The 19,092-nt window shown below is 50.7% G+C and overlaps 1 protein-coding gene across 3 annotated transcripts in view; it reads right to left on the bottom strand.

Moving 5' to 3' along the window:
- Positions 1-7: 7 nt before the first annotated feature.
- The window catches only part of TMEM120B (transmembrane protein 120B), a 58,700-nt gene continuing 39,615 nt past the window's right edge, over positions 8-19,092 (bottom strand). For all 3 annotated transcript variants that reach the window (XM_079943600.1, XM_079943598.1, XM_079943599.1), the window contains exons 4-12: positions 17,793-17,852; positions 17,074-17,169; positions 11,222-11,311; positions 3,869-3,934; positions 3,292-3,353; positions 2,015-2,107; positions 1,079-1,143; positions 654-722; positions 8-138 (exon numbers count right to left, since the gene is read on the bottom strand). In XM_079943600.1, coding sequence (XP_079799726.1) covers positions 25-138; positions 654-722; positions 1,079-1,143; positions 2,015-2,107; positions 3,292-3,353; positions 3,869-3,934; positions 11,222-11,311; positions 17,074-17,169; positions 17,793-17,852 — 715 coding nt within the window. In that variant the 3' untranslated portion in view covers positions 8-24. The remainder of the gene's footprint in view (positions 139-653; positions 723-1,078; positions 1,144-2,014; positions 2,108-3,291; positions 3,354-3,868; positions 3,935-11,221; positions 11,312-17,073; positions 17,170-17,792; positions 17,853-19,092) is intronic.

Here is a 19,092-nt window from a genome sequence, read left to right as displayed (position 1 = left end):
GTCGAGGGGCGCCGGCCCCGTGGCTCACGGCTTCTTGGCCTCGCTTCTGTTCTTCTGGAGTTTGGTGTGCACGACTTTGAGTGTGGTCAGGAAGTTGCCGAGGAAGAGGACAAGGAACGTAAGCGCCAACACGAACACCTGGGCGGGCGGCATGCAGAGAAGGGGGTGCCCAGGGCAGGGAAGGCGAGGCAGAAAGCACAAGAGAAAGAAGGCAAAGGCCGCGCCGGCTTGGGTCAGCTCTCCTTGCTGAAATGCCCCCCGCGCCCCCCGGGAGCTCAGAACCCCCTTGGCACAAGAGAGATCTGGGCTAACTGGGTGAAGGGTGTGAGTCCTACGGGGTCAGGCAGAGTCCTGGGGGGCTCCTCCCGCGGCCCCCCTCCTAGCGCGAACCTCCTTGGGTTTCTCAGACCACTGAGGGGCTCCCTGGTCTCCCGAATTCCCTCCCACGGTCTCCCAGGCCCCAGTTGCAGCGAGCTCTGGACTGCAGGGCCCTACAGGGCAGGCAGGGGGCAGGGGGAGCTGAGGAAGGAATTCTCCCCGAGCGGCCCCAACCTTCCTCAGGAAACCCCCAACCAATACGCACACACGCTCCACACACACACCACAAAACACACACACACACACACACACACACACACACAAAAACACCATACCTGCCATTCTCTGCATTCCTCGTGGCTGGAGAGCTCAAATAACGTGATGGCATTGTAGAGCTGCCAGAACTGCAGAGAGGGGAGACAGGCACTGCTCAGCCCACCGGAGTCCCCTGGAGACCCACGTGGGAAAGCCCAGGGAGAGCGCCAAGCCCCGCAGCTTCTGCCGTCAACTGCCCTTGAGACACTGACAGCCCCCCCAAAATGAACCTGGGGCACCCCGCCTGGGGTTGGGCGTGCTGGTCCCGAGGGCCGATTCCGGCTCTTGCCTTTGGCATCCCTGGACACTGGGGCCGTCTCAGCCCCAGGACCCCGTGGGGCCCAGCTCGGGAATGGCTGGTGAGAGAGGGAGAGCCCTGAAGACCTTCTGTTCCCGGGAGGTCTGCCCAGTGTAGGGGATACCCACAAACTCCAGGGGGACTCACGTGGCCACAGAACAGGAAGGGCAGAAGGAAGGTGAGGCCTCGCCACATCCAGGACTGAAATCCTTCTGTGGGGAGGAAGGAGGGAGCGAAGGGCCCGTGTGAGGTGGCCCAGGCAGGCCAGTCACTCTGAGATTAGCCAGGTTCAAACGCACGGATGGGGGAGGGGCACAGCCCTCACCTCCTCCAGGTGGGTGAGCGCTCACTAGGAAAGTAACCCAGGAAAAAACATGCAGAACACCTGCCACCAGGCCTGACTGCCCTCACGCCTCAAGTCACCGTGAACCAAGTGGGCTGACAACTCTTACAGAACACTGATGTGCCGGCACTAGCTTTCTAGTAATTTCTTTAATTTGCACGGGATTTTGCATTTTATAATTGGCTTTTGCATGCATCACTTCAATCGAGTCTTGATGAAATAGAGCCTACTGTGCAGAGTAATTCGATGGAAATGACCATCTTAAAAGATAGAAGGTTTTTATTAACCACACTTTCCCCTGAAAGTTTAGATGAGGAGTCTCCGATTTTTCCTAATGGGGCACCCACCTTGCTGAGTGAAAGCTAAGCACACATAAATTGCATAAGTGTAAAAACACTAGCCTAAGATTATGTACATCATAAGACACAGACACAAAATATCCATTTAAAAAGAAGCTAGAGGCCAGCATCCAGGGCCTGGCCCACAGCTGGTCTCGCACTTGTCAGCTGAAATGGAATCCCACGACGAATTATGAAAAGCAACTGTGTTAGTGTATATATGTCAAACCAAAGAAAAAAAAAGAAAAGCAACTGGGGTGAGGTCGGCAGACTGGCTTCGCGTGTGGCAGGTCTTGTCAGGTTCTTACTGGCACCTGTTCCCAGTGAGGAGTGCAGGGCGAGGTCTGGGGGAGCAGGGAGGGCCGGTGCTTGCCCCTCCACCCCCCAGGCTAGGCTACTCACCCACCGTGAGGTCCAGGTGATTCCTCTCCCCTAGGGCCCGCAGCCGGTAGAGGCAGCCCCTCTGGTAATAATATTGCAGGAACTGGACACAGCCTGCAGGGGGAGCCCAGCGCCCAGCTCAGGGACTGGAAGACCCAGCGACACCTGCACTGCAGGCTGGCAGGTCTCCATTGCCCAGAGGGTACAACCTCCTCCCACCCGCAACACAGACAGACACACAGACACACAGACACACACACACACACACACACACGCGCGCGCGCGCGTCTGAACCTGCTTTTATTCCTTCAAAGAGAGCTCAGGTTATCTGAGACTGCAACTAAGCCCCAACTAGGCTAGAAACTTCTGGAGCTTTCCTAGACATGCAGTTGGCACTCATCAGATGCTTGCTGGAATGGTGGCACCATGCTGGGAGCTGTGTGCTCCCAGCACCAAGACATGAAAGAGACAGTTCCATACAATGGGGTACTTTGTAGTCACTAAAAATTAAGGAGGCAGAATTCCGTGTTGACGTGGAAAAATACCCACGATAATTGTTAATAGAATATAAACTAGGTTATAAACAAAGCTGTGCAGAGGGATCCCATGTTTGTAGACTACACATAATGCAGTATATGTGTGTATATATATATATTTATGAATAAAAATGTTTGAAAGGACATAGATCAATTAACACCCTAAGGGTGGAATTATATGTAATTTTCCTTCTTGGCTTATGTTTGTATTTGCCTGTAAGCAGGGTTTTATTTAAAAATTAAATTGTATTTTTTGAATAGGTAATATGCACTTGGCATCAAATTTAAGGGGAACAAACAGTAAAGAGAGTAAAACTCTCTCCCTGTCCCCCAACCACCCAATTTCTGCTTCTCAGAGGTAACCCCTCGTTGTATATAAATCCAGAGCTATCTTAAATGAGAAAAAGAACATAAATTTCCATTTTGAGGAAAACAGAGTTAGTGCCCCCAACACCCCTCAGTTCCTGAAGGGTACAGTTGGTCCAGTTCTGATCCAGGGAAGAAAAAGGCAGTGGCTGGAGATCCAGGGCGTGGGTGTGGGTCAGACATTGCTCTCTTAAGGCCAGGGGCTGGGCAGCAGGATGGAGTTGATGGGGGGTGGATGGCTCCTTCTGGATTTCTGGGACCCTCCCCTGTCCCTGGCCGACCAGGGACTTCCCCCAGTCTCACCTCCCTTCCACACAAGACACACCCTTCACAAAACAGACTCCATCGGTGAAAGCCACACCAAGCCTCCCCTGAATCCAAGCAAGAGACACTCACTCTGGAAAATGGAGAACGCTAAAAACTGATCGCGAAACTTCTGATAAATCAGTCCGTTAGGCCTGCAGAGAAGTGGGGGAAAAGCAAAGATGAGCCCCCGCTCTGAAACCATTTGTTCATCCCCACCCCATCTCTGTTCCAACCAGAAGAGAAAAGAAGATTTAAAACCCAATTCTACCTTCTTTATCGCCATGTCCCTGGGGCTGGACCAGGTAATTTCCATCACTGCTTTAATCCATTCTACAACCAGGGGAGTGCAGGCAGGCATCTTGAAGCCTAAATTCCCACCGATTCCCCCTAACCCTCCATCAGTCACAGCCTCGTCCCTGTGCTTGTTCTGTCCAGACTCGCTTGCTGTCACCCCGGCCAGGAGGCAGACAGGACGTTCCTCGGAGAAGTCCCCAGCCGACTTGGGGTGTCCCTGCAGCCCCATCGTAAGCTCACGCTTTACGTCATGGCCCAGATGTCAGGCCATAAGGCCCCTGCATCTGGACCCCTCAGCCACCACCAGTGCTCAATTCACTGGCTCCTTGGGGAGAGTGAGCAGAGGCCCTGGGGCACAGCGGGGGACACTCACCAGGTCAGCATCACTCCAGACAGGAACGTGGACACGTAGTGGTGAGACACCCACCAGCCTTTGATTCTTAAAAGAAGAGAAAGAAAAGGAGCTCAGGCCGGGAGAGAAACGCAAGTGTCTCCCTGCTTCCCAGCTTGTGTCTGCGGGGGGGTGCCCTGTGACCCAGAGATAGCTCCTTGGAGGAAGAAACGTACCCACGCCAGGACTTCTCTCTTTCTGTCCAACAAGATGCACAATCACACAGAGACCCAGAGAGGCACTCGGGCCTCCAGCAGCTTCCCACTACCCTCAGAACACATCCCTAACCTCCTCATGACCCCAAGCCCCGCCTCCCCGTCCCCCCTCCCCCCACCCTAAGAGGCTCCAAGCATCCTTTTCTTTGAATCTGCCAGGCCCATTGCTACCTCGAGGTCTATTATGGGCTGAATTGTGTCCCCCCCCGCAAATTCCTACGTTGAAGTCCTAACCCCAGTACCTTAAAATGTGAGTATATTTGGAGACAGGGCCTTTCAAGAGATAATTAAGGTTAAATGAGGTCATAAGGGTGGGGCCCTAATCCAACAGGGCTGGTGTCCTTAGAAGCAGAGGAAGAGACACCAGGGGTGAGCGGTCTCAGGAGAAACCAATTCTGCTGGCACCTTGATCTTGACTTCTAGCCTCCAGAGTCGTGAGAAAATAAATTTTTGTTGTTCCAAGTCCCTTAGTCTGTAGTATCTTTTCATGGCAGCCTGAGCAGACTAACAAAGTCTTTGAACTTGTTGTCCTCTCTGCTCCAAGACCTTGGCCTGCCTGGCTCCTGGTCCAAGTTCAAATTTCGGACCAACTGTCACCTCCTCCAAGAGGCCTTCCCTGACCACCTTATCTAAAACAGCTAGACAGGGGCAGAACAGGAATAAAGACGCAGACGTAGAGAATGGACTTGAGGACACGGGGAGGGGGAAGGTTAAGCTGGGACGAAGTGAGAGAGTAGCATTGACATATATACACTACCAAATGTAAAATCGATAGCTAGTGGGAAGCAGCCGCATAGCACAGGGAGATCAGCTCGGTGCTTTGTGACCACCTAGAGGGGTGGGATAGAGAGGGTGGGACGGAGACGCAAGAGGGAGGGGATATGGGGAATATGTATATGTATGGCTGATTCACTCTGTTATAAAGCAGAAACTAACACACCATTGTAAAGCAATTATACTCCAATAAAGATGTTAACAATAAATAAATAAAACAGCTAGACAGCCCCGATCTGTAACACACTACCCTGCTTCATTTTCTTCATGGTGCTCGCGCTATCTGAAATTATTTTCTTCTCATTTGTTTCCTGAACCCCGTTCCCTGCTCAAAAGAGCAGGGATTTTGTCTGTTCATCTGTGACACCTGGCTCAGAGCAGGTGCTCAGTAAGCGTGTTGAATAAACACAGAACACTCGCACACGTTTGTGCAGAGCTGTAGCTACCTACGTTACCCCACACAGATGCAGAAAGACAACGGGCTGTACACGCTGCATCTCGCACCATCCCCGACGCAGCTTCTCTCTGGGAGCCCCATGCCCTAGGCTCATCTGCTCCTCCGTCTACAGCAGGCCCTCGCCCCAGTCAGTCCAGAAGCTGCGGGAACCGTGCCGTCAGAGCCCAGCGGTCCCCCAGCTCAGGGCTCTCACTCCACAGCAGGACAGGGAGCCTGGCTGTCACCCGCTCCGCAGTGTCACAGGCAGCCTTTATCCTTCGAAGTCCCCGAGTGTTTCAGGCCTCTGCTGGGCTCCCCGGCCCCTCTCCAGGAGCTCAGTTATCGGAACATGATGTGGCAGCAATCTGCCCTGTCAAATGCACCCTGGGATGCCAGGAATTGGGACCCCCGAGGCATCCACGTGGGAGTAGCACTCAACCTTTGTCTTTCCAGAACTCTCTCGGGAGAGAACTGGAGTGCAGCCAAGTGGGGAGATGGGGTCCAGGGCGCTCCTGCTCACCAAACGGTGGCACCTGAGGGTCTGCTGGTTTGGGGGACGAGCTGCTGGATTAGACTTTTCTTTGGAACTAAAATCATCCTGCAACTTGCTTTCTTGTCTCGACTCCCAGGCAGCTATCTGGGGACCTGTCACTGACTTCTTAAATGCGACACGACATTTCAGGATGTGGCTCTGCCGTTCCTGAAATGTTGCTATCATGCTCCATGATGCCACGACACACTGTGGAAGCCCCCCGTGCGATGACGCTGTTTCTCCACGGCAGCTACCAGGAAGTACGCAGGATGGCTGGGTCGGTGGGCACGTGCGTGGTTACTTCTCAAATTACCCTCCAAAACGGCTATCCCCATTTCCACTCCCATCCTCAGTGGAGCCTGTCGAGCTCCCCAAACCCTCACCAATGTTGGATACCCAGTTTTAAAATTTCTCCCAGTCTTATTATGTGACGATTGGTGTGTCGTGGAGGCTTTAATCTGCATTGTCCTCATAAGTGGATCTGACTGCTCTTAAAACCTTCCAGCCCGAACACAGACATCATAAAAGCAGGAACAGCATCTTACCCCTGTCTTCTCTTTGCAGCCCTTCAACAGTTCTGGCCATTAAAATAAAAAGAAAGAAAGAAATGAAAGGGACCTCCCTGGCGGTCCAGTGGTTAAGACTCTGTGCTTCCAATGCAGGGGGCGTGGGTTCGATCCCTAGTCAAGGAACTAAGATCCCACATGCTGCAGGGTGTGGCCAAAAAAAAAAACAAGTTCTGGCCATAAACTGGGGGTTAAGGCAATGGCCTGTGGATGCTTGAGGGGCTGTGCTGACGAGCAAGGTTTTAGGTGGCTCTTTATTCCCACCACTAACAGCATCAGGTAAACAGTAGGTACTCAAGAGATGTTGAAACGAAAAAAGTGATGTCCAGGAGGTGCAGCTGGTCTAGATGCCACCAGCACAGAGGTGACAGGAGACTGATGCAGGTGCCACGGGAGTTCAGGGACAGGATGAGACATCCGTCCACTTGTTTGTTCCCAGTCTCCCCTTCCCTGTGTCCCTGTCTTGCCCGTCAAGAGTCTACAAGGACCCCTGGCTCTAATTTTCTGACTGAAAACACAGCTGGCCCCATCCTTAGCCTTTCAGCTTGAAGAGCTACCAAGAAGTTTCTGCAAGCCCCGGAGGCCTGGCAAGCCCCACTGTCCTTTGTCCTACCCGCAAAGGTCCCTTGAGAAATGCCCTCTCTGTACGGGAACGGCTGGAGGCAGACACAGGCTCTGGGCCACAAGCTTGGCTGGGCAGCAGCTTTTAATTTCACAGCTCACTGTGCCCAGAGCCCAGCGCTGACAGATGCCACCAATAAACCCAGCTCAGCGGCATTGGGAGAGGCTAAAAATGGCCTCTTCCCAGCGTGCGCTCAGCAGCCCCATGGTCCATCTGCACACCCCAGGGTTCTGGGCTGGTTTCGTTCACATGTGTGTGTCTATACGACAGTCTTACTGTGATGTCATTCAGACACTGTACAATTCACCCATTTAAAGTATACAACTCAGTGGTTTTCAGTATATTCGGAGAGTTGTGCAAACACGACCACAATCAGTTTTAGGACATTTTGTATCACCCCGGACAGAAAGCTGCACCCGTTAGCAGTCACCCTCTGGCCCGTTCTGCCACAGAAACGAAGCCTGCAGCAGCCTGTGGGCTTTTTAAATGAGCAGACGGTAGATGCCCCAGGAAGGGTGGCACACTGCATGGCCAGCATGTAGGGACAGCATGTCCTGGTATCTGGGGATTGTGGCCGGAGAGCTCCCTTCAGGGCCCTTCAGCCATGTTTGCGTGTGTGCATAAGACCTGGGCAGCAGTCACTATTCAACCCCTGGCTGGCTTTGAGCTTCGGGTCAATCTGGGCGGCTGGGGGAATGGCTTCTACACGGAGGCACCCTCTTGCCCCTGCCACCCCTACACCTCTGTATCCTAGGAAAGGCCCTTATAAAAACCCATCAGATCTAGGTATTGGTGGGTTGGCTTGCCAGAAAAGCCAGCGTGATTCCTGATTCATTATTCATTCTGGCCCGGAACTAGGGCAGAGGACATCTGTTTTGCCTGCCTGTCAATCACTCCCTATTCTGGTTCTCCCCCTTATCGTTCCTTCGGGGAATCACCTCACCCCCACTCTCAGTCTGGGTGGCTCAGTGGAGCTAAGATAACTGGGCACATCACCCAGAGCCAGCCAATCAGGGCTCTGCATCCCTCCAGCCACAGTGATTGGGGCAGGGATGAGCATGTGACCTGCACCTAGCCAATTGGAAGTCTGTCTCAAGATCACCCCTAGGCCAGTAGAGGAAAGATGCTCTTTCCTCTCTGACTGCTGATCTGGTAGAATGCTGGCCTGGGCTGCTGGGAGCCAGTGAAGGAGATAACAGAATAAGGAGAAGGAGGGGGGCTGTTACATTGTTTGAGCCCTTCTGACCTCCTTGAACGATTCATATGCTCCCATAAATACCCCTTATGTTTACTCCTATCAGGTGGTTTTCTGTCGTTTGCAAAATTTGCAAGGGAGGTTGACCTGCTTATTACACTAATTGAGCTAATGAGCTACATCTCACATGGGAAGCATCAGACACAAACCAAGGGTGGCTCCAGCCCATGATGGGGGGCACCCTCCCCACACCCCACCTCTCCAGGCCTTCTTCCCCCAATACACCCCTAATTCAGGTCTCGGATGCAACTGGGAACAGGATGAAAAAGGCCCCGTCAGGCCAAAACTTGGGCAGCAGGCCTCCAGGAAACCCATATGGCTCAGTTCCAGCTGTCTTTCGAACACAGGTATGGCCCCAATGACCTTCCCCTCATTGCAGAGCTTGGGTTCAATTCATTTCTACATAGACCCTGGGGTGTTTACTGGGTATCGACTGTGAGCTCCAGAGGTAGCCCTGAGACGCTTCAGAAATAAGAAAGGTAGTATTCATACCAATCCGGACCCACTCCCTCTTCCTCACTGTGCTTTCTTGAAAGGGTTTCTTAGCTATTCCCTAATAAGTGCCAAGTGTGAGGGGAAACCTCACAGGCATCTCCCTTGCCCGCCCCCAGGAGAGGAATCAGCTCTGAGAAGGAGCTGGGGGAGGATGGAGGCTAAATACGCAACAGATGTTGAGGATGAGTCACAAGTTTTAATCACCCAGATTCCATCCACCTGCCGTGCCTCCCTCCCCCACAAACTGGCCACAACTCCCACAGTCATTCCAGAAAACGAGACACCTTTACGGGCCCACCCCACTCATTCCACACTCCCACCACCAACACATCTGTTGTCCCATCAGAGCACAAGCCCTAGGGAGGCCCCAGAAAAGGCCCCATTAAAGTGTCAGGAAAGTGAGGGGGCTTTGGAACCCCACTTTCCCCCTTCAGCCCTCCTCCCTGTTTTCTGGGTGTGCCCCACACTTGCAGGCACCTCCACTCAGTCCTGCTCCCTCCTCTCGGGGACCACCACCCCCTCCCCAACCACATCCACAGAAAAAAGTGACCAGGATAACTCTTACTAAAGTGTTAGTGACTGTTAGAGATGTAGCATGTCCCTGAACACTCTTAATATGAGTCCAGCAGAAGGAGGAAACTCCAAGGCCGACAGCAAGCCCAGGGATGCACAAAGAGAATTAGTAACAAGAAAGCCTGGCCCATTGTCCTGGGCCCATTTCCCCACTATGTACTACTCTGAGTCCCCTCCGACCCCACCCAAAAGCTGGAAGACACTATTCACTACAATTAAGGAAAACTACAAATGTTATTTATTTGGTAAGATTTTCTACTTCAGTGTTTCCCAAAGCATGGGGCATGTACCACCAAGTTTTAGATGGTACCTGAGTGTAACACTAGATGATACTGAATCACGTGGTGAGAAGTCATGTTTTCTCTTCTTTCCATTCTCCTGATTAAGTCAAGGAGAGAGTCTCAGTTAAATGCTAGGACACCTTTAATGCCTCTCGAGATCTGCTCATCTCCCTTTTTACACACATACACACGCTGAAGAGAAATAGCAGGCCTCAGGAAGGAAGATTACTGACTTCAATAAATTAGACAATGAAAATGAAAATCTATTTTTACACTATTTCCTCTTTCCTGCAATTGATGCTGCTTTTCCACATATGGTGGTGAAATAGTTCCCTTTTAAAATAAATTAATGTTTATTTAAGTAGGAAAAAGAAAGGAAGGATGGATTTAAAATGTGAGAAAATTATCATCCAGGTGATATTGGACATGGTAAAAATGGTGTGCATGGGACAAGAATGAATGCAGTTTGAGAAACACTGATCTTTTCTAAAGGGCTACATGCTACAGGGCTGCATACCTAAGAACTGCTGTTCCCCTGGTCCTTACCTCTTGGCTCTACGTTCAGGGTAAGGCCCGGCAGGGCAGGGATATGCCATAAGAGACCACTGGGCAGAGAAGTAAGATGGTGGCAAATTATTTGGGGGTTTGGCAAACACCCCAATCTTAAACACACAGCTCCTGGCCGTTCCTTACCAGCCCCCAGGAAGGAGGAAGTGGGGAGGGGTGGGAGGTTGTTACTTTTTGTTTCAGGAAAAACGGACAAGAATGGTGTGCAGAGGTTCAAATGGACACCCCCAAAAGGCATCCGACCTGTGGAAAATGGGTCCTGCAAGTGGCAAGTCGTGGATCTTAACTCAGTCCCGAGACTCTCATTGCCCTGTGAGAGGACCATCCACTTTTCTCACCAGAATCCATTCAACCTTCTGGTGACAGTACCCTGATTTTCCTCTGCGAAACCATTCCTCTCCTGACACTCAGCTTCTAGGCTTTCATTGACAGCCCTGGGGGTGGGCACAAGGCTCACAACCAGCCAATCACAGCGGCGCATTCGCTGGCCACAGCGATTGGTTCAGAGATGGGCACGTGATCAGTGAGTGCCAGTAGGACCCAGTGAGACTCTTGGAAGAGAGGAACAGTGCCCTATTTTGCTGGGAATGCTAGAAATAAAGATGTGAGCCTGGAGCTGCCGGGGGCTCCTACCTGGAATCTGAGAATAAAAACAGCAGAGTAGAAGGCAAAGGTGAGAGACAGAGAGACACTGGGTCCTGATGACATTGTCTGAACACCTGGATTAAGCCTTACCTGAAGTCAGTGCCAGTGGACCCATTCCTTGATATGAGAATATAAATTTCCTACTGTGTTAAGTAGTGCATTTGAGTTAGGGTTTCTTGTAAGCAAGAGACTGAGCACAGCAAATGAGGTGCAGCAGCCGATACCGTTTTCCTCCTCCCTGGGTCTGAACGGTCATGAATACCCCACCCCCACAAGGAGGAAGGGAACGCAAGGCGAGGGTGACAGCCCTCACCTCCATGACAGATTTCCCTTTGGCTCCCCCATACCCGCCACAAAGCTGGGCCCCCAATTACCTCGAGCCGTTGCTGATGAGAATACTCTCCCGAATCGTCAGGGTGCAGTAATACCATACCAGCAGGAAGTTAAAGACTTCGTCTGTCACCCTGGCATAGAGAAACAGCGCCCGGGGCGGAGGGGGCAGGCATGAGAACCAGGGACGGCTGTCCCCGCCACCACAGCTGGACAGCAAACCAGGACGAGAACCGCCCACAGAGGCATGCCTCCAGAAACCCCCAGTGACCCCGGGAAGGCGGCGGCGTGTCTTCTCTCCACCTAGAATGCCCATCCCCCCGCTCACCTTTCTACATGAATCCTACCCGCCCTTAAGGCTCTAGCTGAGGTTTCCCCTCCTTCCTTGACCGCTCAGCCCACGACAACCTGTTTCCCTTCTAAATTTGACATCTGTCTGATATGAAATTTCCGGTGGGATGACAAGAGAAGGACTTTAAGCAGGAAACCTAATTTGCAATTTTAAACTATCTGCAGTGTTAACTCCAGTGTAAACTCCTTCCATCCCCTTAAACCGTCTGTAAACTTTGCTGCACATACAAAAAGATGAACTTAAGAACTCCCTGGGCTTCCCTCGTGGTACAGTGGTTAAGAATCCTTCTGCCAATGCAGGGGACACGGGTTCGAGCCCTGGTCCGGGAAGATCCCACATGCTGCGGAGCAACAAAGCCTGTGCGCCACAACTACTGAACCCGCGTGCTGCAACTACTGAAGCCCGCGTGCCTAGAGCCCGTGCTCCGCAACGAGAAGCCACTGACCGCAACGAGAAGCCTGCGCACCGCAACAAAGAGTAGCCCCCGCTCGCCGCAACTAGAGAAAGCCCGCGCGCAGCAATGAAGACCCAACACAGCCAAAAATAAAATAAATAAATTAAAAAACCCCCCTGCCTCCTCTACAGTGGGCAGAACAGGCCTTAAAGGCAGGCAGAACATGGCAGCTAGAGTCGTGCTGTGCCCTGGTCAGAGGGGAGAGCCTTAGACATGCTGTGCGTGACCTTGACTGGCCTCAACTTTGCCATCTGTACAATGGGAAGGTTGACCCCCTCCATGAGCATTCCTGGGTGAAGGATCCTGGGACAGAGCCAGCAACAGACAGCCCCTCAGAGGGCTCCCCTGCCACTGGCTCTGTCTGACGGGCCCTCGATAAAGACTCTATCTTTGACCCCAACAGGAAGCAGCTCTGTACCTCCTGGTGTCACACAGATCCATTTGTCGTGGGAACAGAAATGACTGCATGGGGAGGGAGAACACCCCCGATCTCCTCCATTCTATCCCTGAACTGGGAGATCCTTTTCCCCAACTACAAAGGCCCTGGGAGGGAAATGGGAGGATACAACTTTAACAATAATAAAAGACGTTGGGAGACGTCTGGGAGAGTCTGTGAGAATGAAGATGAGAGACTCCTAATTACTTAAATGTGTAAAGTCCCCAAAGAAGAGATGACAGTTGAGTAGGGCCTTGAAGGTTAAATATACGGAAATGTGCTTTCATTAGTGTTGATAATAACTAAATTTGACCTGTTGAAATGGATACTTGTACCTATTATGCTCACTTATATTGTTCCACTTTTTATTTATTATGTACTTATTTATTTGTTATCTTTTGGCCACGCCGTGTGAGGCATGTGGGATCTTAATTCCCCGACCAGGGATCGAACCTGCGTGCCCTGCATTGGAAGTGTGGAGTCCTAACCACTGGACCACCAGGGAAGTCCCATGCTCCGCTTTTTATTTTGTAGACAATTATAGCACAAATGCTACATATTGCATAAATGTGTATATTAAAATATCTGTTTAAATCTTAAACCAAATAATCAATTTGATATACTAAATGCTGTCTTTAAAAAAGACATTGGAAGGTGTCTTTTAAGCTATGTGACCCTGTTTCATGGTCACAGATGACAGACTCTCAGCCCCGCTGAACCACTGCCTGCAGAGGTAGTCTCGGGAGGGTCAGGAACAGACTCTGGAGACACGGGGCCCGAGTTCCAAGCCAGTCTCTGCCTCTTCCCAGCTGTGGGACCAAGGACAAGTCAGTGATTCTCCCGTGCCGTCACCTCCCCATCTGTAAAGTGGGGAGAGTCACAGCACCTCCCGGGTAAGCTGCTGTGAGCATCAGCTGAATCTAGAACAGTGCCTGCAGCCTAGGAAGAGCCATGGGTGTCCCGTCATAATAACTTGGGAAGCACCACAGAGCGCCCAGAGTCCAAGAAATGAGTCTCATATGCCTAACTCTGAGGAAATCAAAGGCCTACTTGACTTGCACAGGAAACGGGGGAGTGAAGATGGCCTCCCACTGCAGAGGGTCACTTAGATATCTCCAGACAGGAGGCAGCCCCAGAAGCGAGCGGTGGTTACCAGCATAGTTTCCACTGGTCCCTTCCTATATCAGTAAAGAGAGGAGTGAAAATAGTTTTATGGCCCTGGCACGTTAGGGACATGCTTGAGGTGCTGGTCTCAGTCTGCCCTGCCAAAGTGTTTGAGTTTCCTGTTGCTGCTGTAACAAATGAGCACATACTTAGTGGCTTAAAGGAACACATTTATTCTATTACAGTCCTGGAGGTCAGAGTCTGAAATAGGTCATCAGGTCAGAGCTGTGTTCCTTCTGGAGGTTCCAGGAGAGAATCCACTTCCTTGCCTTTTCCAGCTTCCAGAGGCCGCCCGCATTCCCTGTCTCATGGCCTCACATCACTCTGACCTCTGCTTCTGTCATCACATCTCCGACTCTGACCCTGCTACCTCCCACTTACTAGGACCCCTGTGATTACACTGGGTCGCCCGGATAATTCAGGAGAATCTCCCCATCTCAAGATTCTTAACTGAATCATCTGCAAAGATCTTCTGCCATGTAAGGTCACGCGTTCGCAGGTTCTGAGGACTGGAACACGCACATCTTTGGGGACCGTTATTCAACCTGACACACTAGGCGAACACTAACTACTGGGAACGTGCAACGCTGCAGGCATTTTACGTGGACGATCTCTCTGGACCCTTGAACAACCCCACAGGGCTGGCTCTCATGGCAGGTGCATGTACCCCACCCATTCCCATCTGCATGGCTTCCAACAGCCGGAACGTGCAACTCCTGGTGCGCCTAGAGGCTTTCTCAGGCCACCAGAGCTCACCCTGCTGGTGCCAGAGGCAGAGCAGGAGGGCAGAGGGATTAACACTCTCTGGAGTCAATCCTTCCTAGACTGACAGCAGTCGGAGGATAAATACCACCTGCTCCTTCGCCCCTCAGGTGGGATAAGTGAGACACATCCTTCGCTGTCCCACAGTTCCCCAGCAGCACTGAACTCCAGGTGCCCACAGGATAACCCTTCCTTGTCTCACTTCCATTCCCCTACCAGTGTTTCCTAGGATCACCTCCCAAATAAACTATGGGCACTCAAATACTTGTCTTGTGGGGGTGGTTTCTTCTGGGGGAACCCAAACTAAGACAGTACTACTTCCCATTTTACAGATGAGGAAACTGAGGTTCAGAGATGAGCTGCCCATCCAGGCCCCCTCGCCTGCCCTATTTTTAACCCACAGAAGGCGTAGTGGGCTAAACAGTGTCCCCCCCCCCCAAATTCATATCCACCCAGAACCTCAGAATATGACCTTATTGGGAAATAGGATCTTTGTAAATGTAATTTAGTTAAGATGAGGTCATACTGGGTTACTTTTTTTTGGCCATGCCGCATGGCTTGCAGGATCTTAGTTCCCCGACCAGAGATTGAACCCGGGCCCTTAGCAGTGAAAGCGTGTTGTCTTAACCACTGGACCGCCAGGAAATTCCCGAGGTCATACCGGGTTAGGGTGAGCCCTAAATCCAATGACTGTGTCCTCATTAGAAGACCATGAGAGAGACACAGGGACGATAGCCACGTGACGACGGAGGCAGAGGCTGGAGTCAGTCTTAAACCAAGGGAACGCCAAGGACTGCCGGTCACCATCAGAAGCTGGGAGAGGCAAAGGAGGATCCTCCCCTAGAGCCTTCAGGGCGAGCACCGCCCTGCCAACTGTGATTTCAACCTTGATTTCAGCCTTCTGGCCTCCAGAACTGTGAGAAAATATATTTCTATTGTTCTAAGCCACACAGCTTGTGGTGCCTTGTTACGACAGCCCCAGGAAATGAATACAGAAAGGGATGGGAGACATGGAAATGCCAGGCCCTCAGTGAGCCTTAGATCTCGACAACACACCACAGGTTTGTCCTTTGAGGGCCCTAGAGGCCCCAGGGCAAGGCAATCTGGTTGCACATCAAGAACTTCTACCCCTTTCAGGGGGCATGTGAGCAGGCGTTACTGGCGTGAGCAGCCTTTGCCCTCCAGGGAAATGCGCCAGGTCTGAGGCAGCAGGCCGCCACGGGCCCAGGGCCTGAAAGAGCCTTTGTTTGGACACTCAAGTGGGCAGACCAGCAACTGGACTCCCAGCCAAGCGCCTGTCAGGAAATAAACCCTTGACACGTGGGCCAAATGCCCAAGCCACACTTGGGGAGAAAAGCCAGGGCCAGAGAGAGGAACGAAACCCCCGGGGCAGCGCAGCCTCAGCTCACTGGCCTCGTCCTATGCTAACAGAGCAGCCGGCACTCTCAACCACAATGCTGGGTGCCAGGCACTGGGCAGAGCCACGCACCGTGTTAACATACTGAATTGTCATGACAACCCAGGGAGGCAGGGCCTGGTGTCACCCTCGTTTTACAGATGGGGAGACTGAGGCATCCAGAGGAAGCTGCCCATGGCAACAGCCAGTAAGTTTCAAAGCCAGGATTCAAACATGGGCAGTCTGTGGTCAATCTATTTCCTTCTTTCTTTTCTTCCTTTCTTTTTATTTCCTTCCTTCCTTCCTTCCTTTCTCCCCACCCTACCCCCCACTGCCTTTCTCTTTGTAACTGAGATATAATTCACATACCATAAAATTCACCCTTTTAAAGTATACAACTCAGTGGTTTTCAGTATATTAACAGAGTTGTGCACCCATCACCACTATCTAATTCCAGAACATTCTCACCACTCCAAAATAAAAACCCATGTCGCCCAGAGCAGTCACTCCCCGTTTCCCCTCCCCACAGCCCCTGACAACCACTAATCTGTTCTCTGTCTCTATGGTATCTGCCTATTCTGGACATTTCATACAAATGGGTTCATACAGTAAGTGACCTTTCGCATCTGGCTTCTTTCACTCAGCATCATGTATTCAAGATTCATCCATGTTATAGCATGTGTCAGTACTTCATTCCTTTTTGTGGCCAAATAGTATTACATTGTATGGGTGGACCACTTGGGCTCTTTCTTAACTACTACGTTAAAAGGTCGCTTCAGCAGCCGTTTAGTAGATACTTGTTGGACAGATGTAGGGCAGACAGGACTGCTATTTCCCATAAGAAATGGTCCTTCCTGGGCTTCCCTGGTGGCACAGTGGTTAAGAATCCGCCTGCCAATGCAGGGGACACGGGTTCGAGCCCTGGTCCTGGAAGATCCCACATGCCGCGGAGCAACTAAACCCGTGCGCCACAACTACTGAGCCTGTGCTCTAGAGCCCGCAAGCCACAACTACTGAAGCCTATGCGCCTAGAGCCCATGCGCCGCAACAAGAGAAGCCACCGCAATGAGAAGCCCGCGCACCGCAACAAAGAGTAGCCCCCGCTCGCCACAACTAAAGAAAGCCCGCGCGCAGCAACAAAGACCCAACGCAGCCAAAAATAAATATATTTAATTTTTTTAAAAATGAAAGAAAAAAAAAGAAATGGTCCTTCTTTACCCTACACCTTATCACACCAAAGGCTGTAGATGCAAGAGAGATCTTGGATCCCTCTCTCATGGCCCTCTCCTCACCCCCGTATGCCCACACACACACACCACCACACCCCATCACCTGTAGTGAAGGACAAATCGACATGCCACAGCACCCAGGAGCAGGATGATGGTCAGGTAGAGCTTGAACTTCTCATACTCATCCTTGTAGGCAAATCTGCAGAGACAGACACCCCCAGGAAAGGTCACATAACTATAGCCCACCTGGGGGAAGGACCCTGACCCCGTCAGATCTTGACCTGCTGATCACACTAAGGGAGAGACTTTGAATTAACGGTGATGATTAGTTAGGGAAAGAGGGCCAGTGTGCAAAGCTTCCATGTCCCTGGACTCCTGGTTTAACGTTCCAAGCCTGTGATGGGCAGGAAGCAGAGACAGGGTCTCCTCCCCCGACCAGCTACTTCAGTGGAAAAGCCACGGCTCCATTTCCCCTGGTAACTGATGGATTTGGGGTGGACAGGACTGGACTGCCTACCTCCCAGGAGGAATGTGTGTAACAAGGCGTGGAACGGAGCAGGGGCCATTTCTCATGGGAAAGTGGCAGTCCTGTCCACCCCAGGTATTGACTCTGTGAAAGGAAGGAAGGAAACCTCCCCCAGGTGGTCTACCCACTGAGGAAGAGACCTCAGAGTCTCGTCCAAAACACCAAAGCCAGACTCCCAACTGTGAACGTTTTTTTATTTATGCAAAAATACTAGCTTGGCCCCATTTCTCCTGAGTTGCAAGAGCAAGATGCCTGGATTCTGTAAAGCCAAGTGGAGGGTTGTCTGGGATACTTACTTGGCCTGGTTGCTGAGAAGGGTCACATTCACATTGCCGAGAACCAGATTTAAGTAGAGCCTGGAAGGAAAGACCTGTGAGGGTCACCATGTTAACAGCCCCAGGAGTGGTCCCCAACCAAAAATATCCAAGCTTAATAAGCATAGCACTGAGCACCGGATATTAGAAAACAGGGTGCTAAGCTCAGCAGTAAAAGCCTCATGTGGAGCGAGAATGAAAATGATTAAGTAGAGAACGTGACAGCTGTGACATGACCTTCATGACTAACCCATTTCTCCCCATTTCAGCTGGCTTAGAGACCATGTTTCCTAGCCTCCCTTGCAGCTAATGTGAGCACGTGACTAAGCTCCAGCCAATGAGGTGAAGGCATGTGTACAGTTTCTAGGTCAATTTAAAAAGGGCTCTTCCTAAGCATACAAATCTTAAGTATACAACATGATGAATTTTTCTATATTTACATATCCATGTAACCAACACCCAGATCAAATAAAATGCTTCTAGCTCCAGGAGGTGCCCTCATGCCCCCTCCCGGTCAGTAAACCGCCCCCCCCGCAAGGATGCCCACTGTTGTGTTAGCTTTCCCTGTTTCTGAACTTCACATAAATGTATACAATGTATTCTCTTTTATGTCTGGATTCTTTCCCTCAATAATAAGTCTATGAGCTTCATCCACATTGTCTGCATCAGTGGTTCCTTCTTTCCCGTTGTGTATATTATGCTATGGAGTGGAGGTACCACAATGTAATTATTCATTCTACTGTTGGTGAACATTTGACCTGTTTTCAGTTTTTGGCTATTATGAATAGAGCTGCTGTGAATGTTTTTGTTTTTTTTTTAACTTGAGATATAATTCACATGCCATAGCATTCACACTTTTAAACACTTTTAAAGCATACAATTTAAGATGAATAGATAAAAAAGGATGTGATTGATATATATATATATATATATATATATATATATGAACAATGGAATACTACTCGGTCATAAAAATGAAATGTCATTGGCAGCAACATGGAAGGACCTAGAGATTATCATACTAAGTGAATTAAGTCAGACAGAGAAAGACAAATATCATATGATATCACTTATATGTGGAAACTAAAATATGATACAAATGAACTTATTTACAAAACAGAAACAGACTCACAGACATAGAAAACAAACTTATGGTTACCAAAGGGGAAGGGGTGGGAGAGGAATAAATTAGGAGTTTGGGATTAGCAGATACAAACTAGTGTATATAAAATAGATAAACAATAAGGTCCTACTGTATAGCACAGGGAACTATATTCAATAT

This window comes from Stenella coeruleoalba (genome assembly GCF_951394435.1).
Source record: "Stenella coeruleoalba genome assembly, chromosome: 14".
Classification (NCBI taxonomy): Eukaryota; Metazoa; Chordata; class Mammalia; order Artiodactyla; family Delphinidae; genus Stenella; species Stenella coeruleoalba.
The sequence above is the reverse complement of the archived record's forward strand: the minus strand, read 5'-3'. Positions and strand labels throughout refer to the sequence as shown.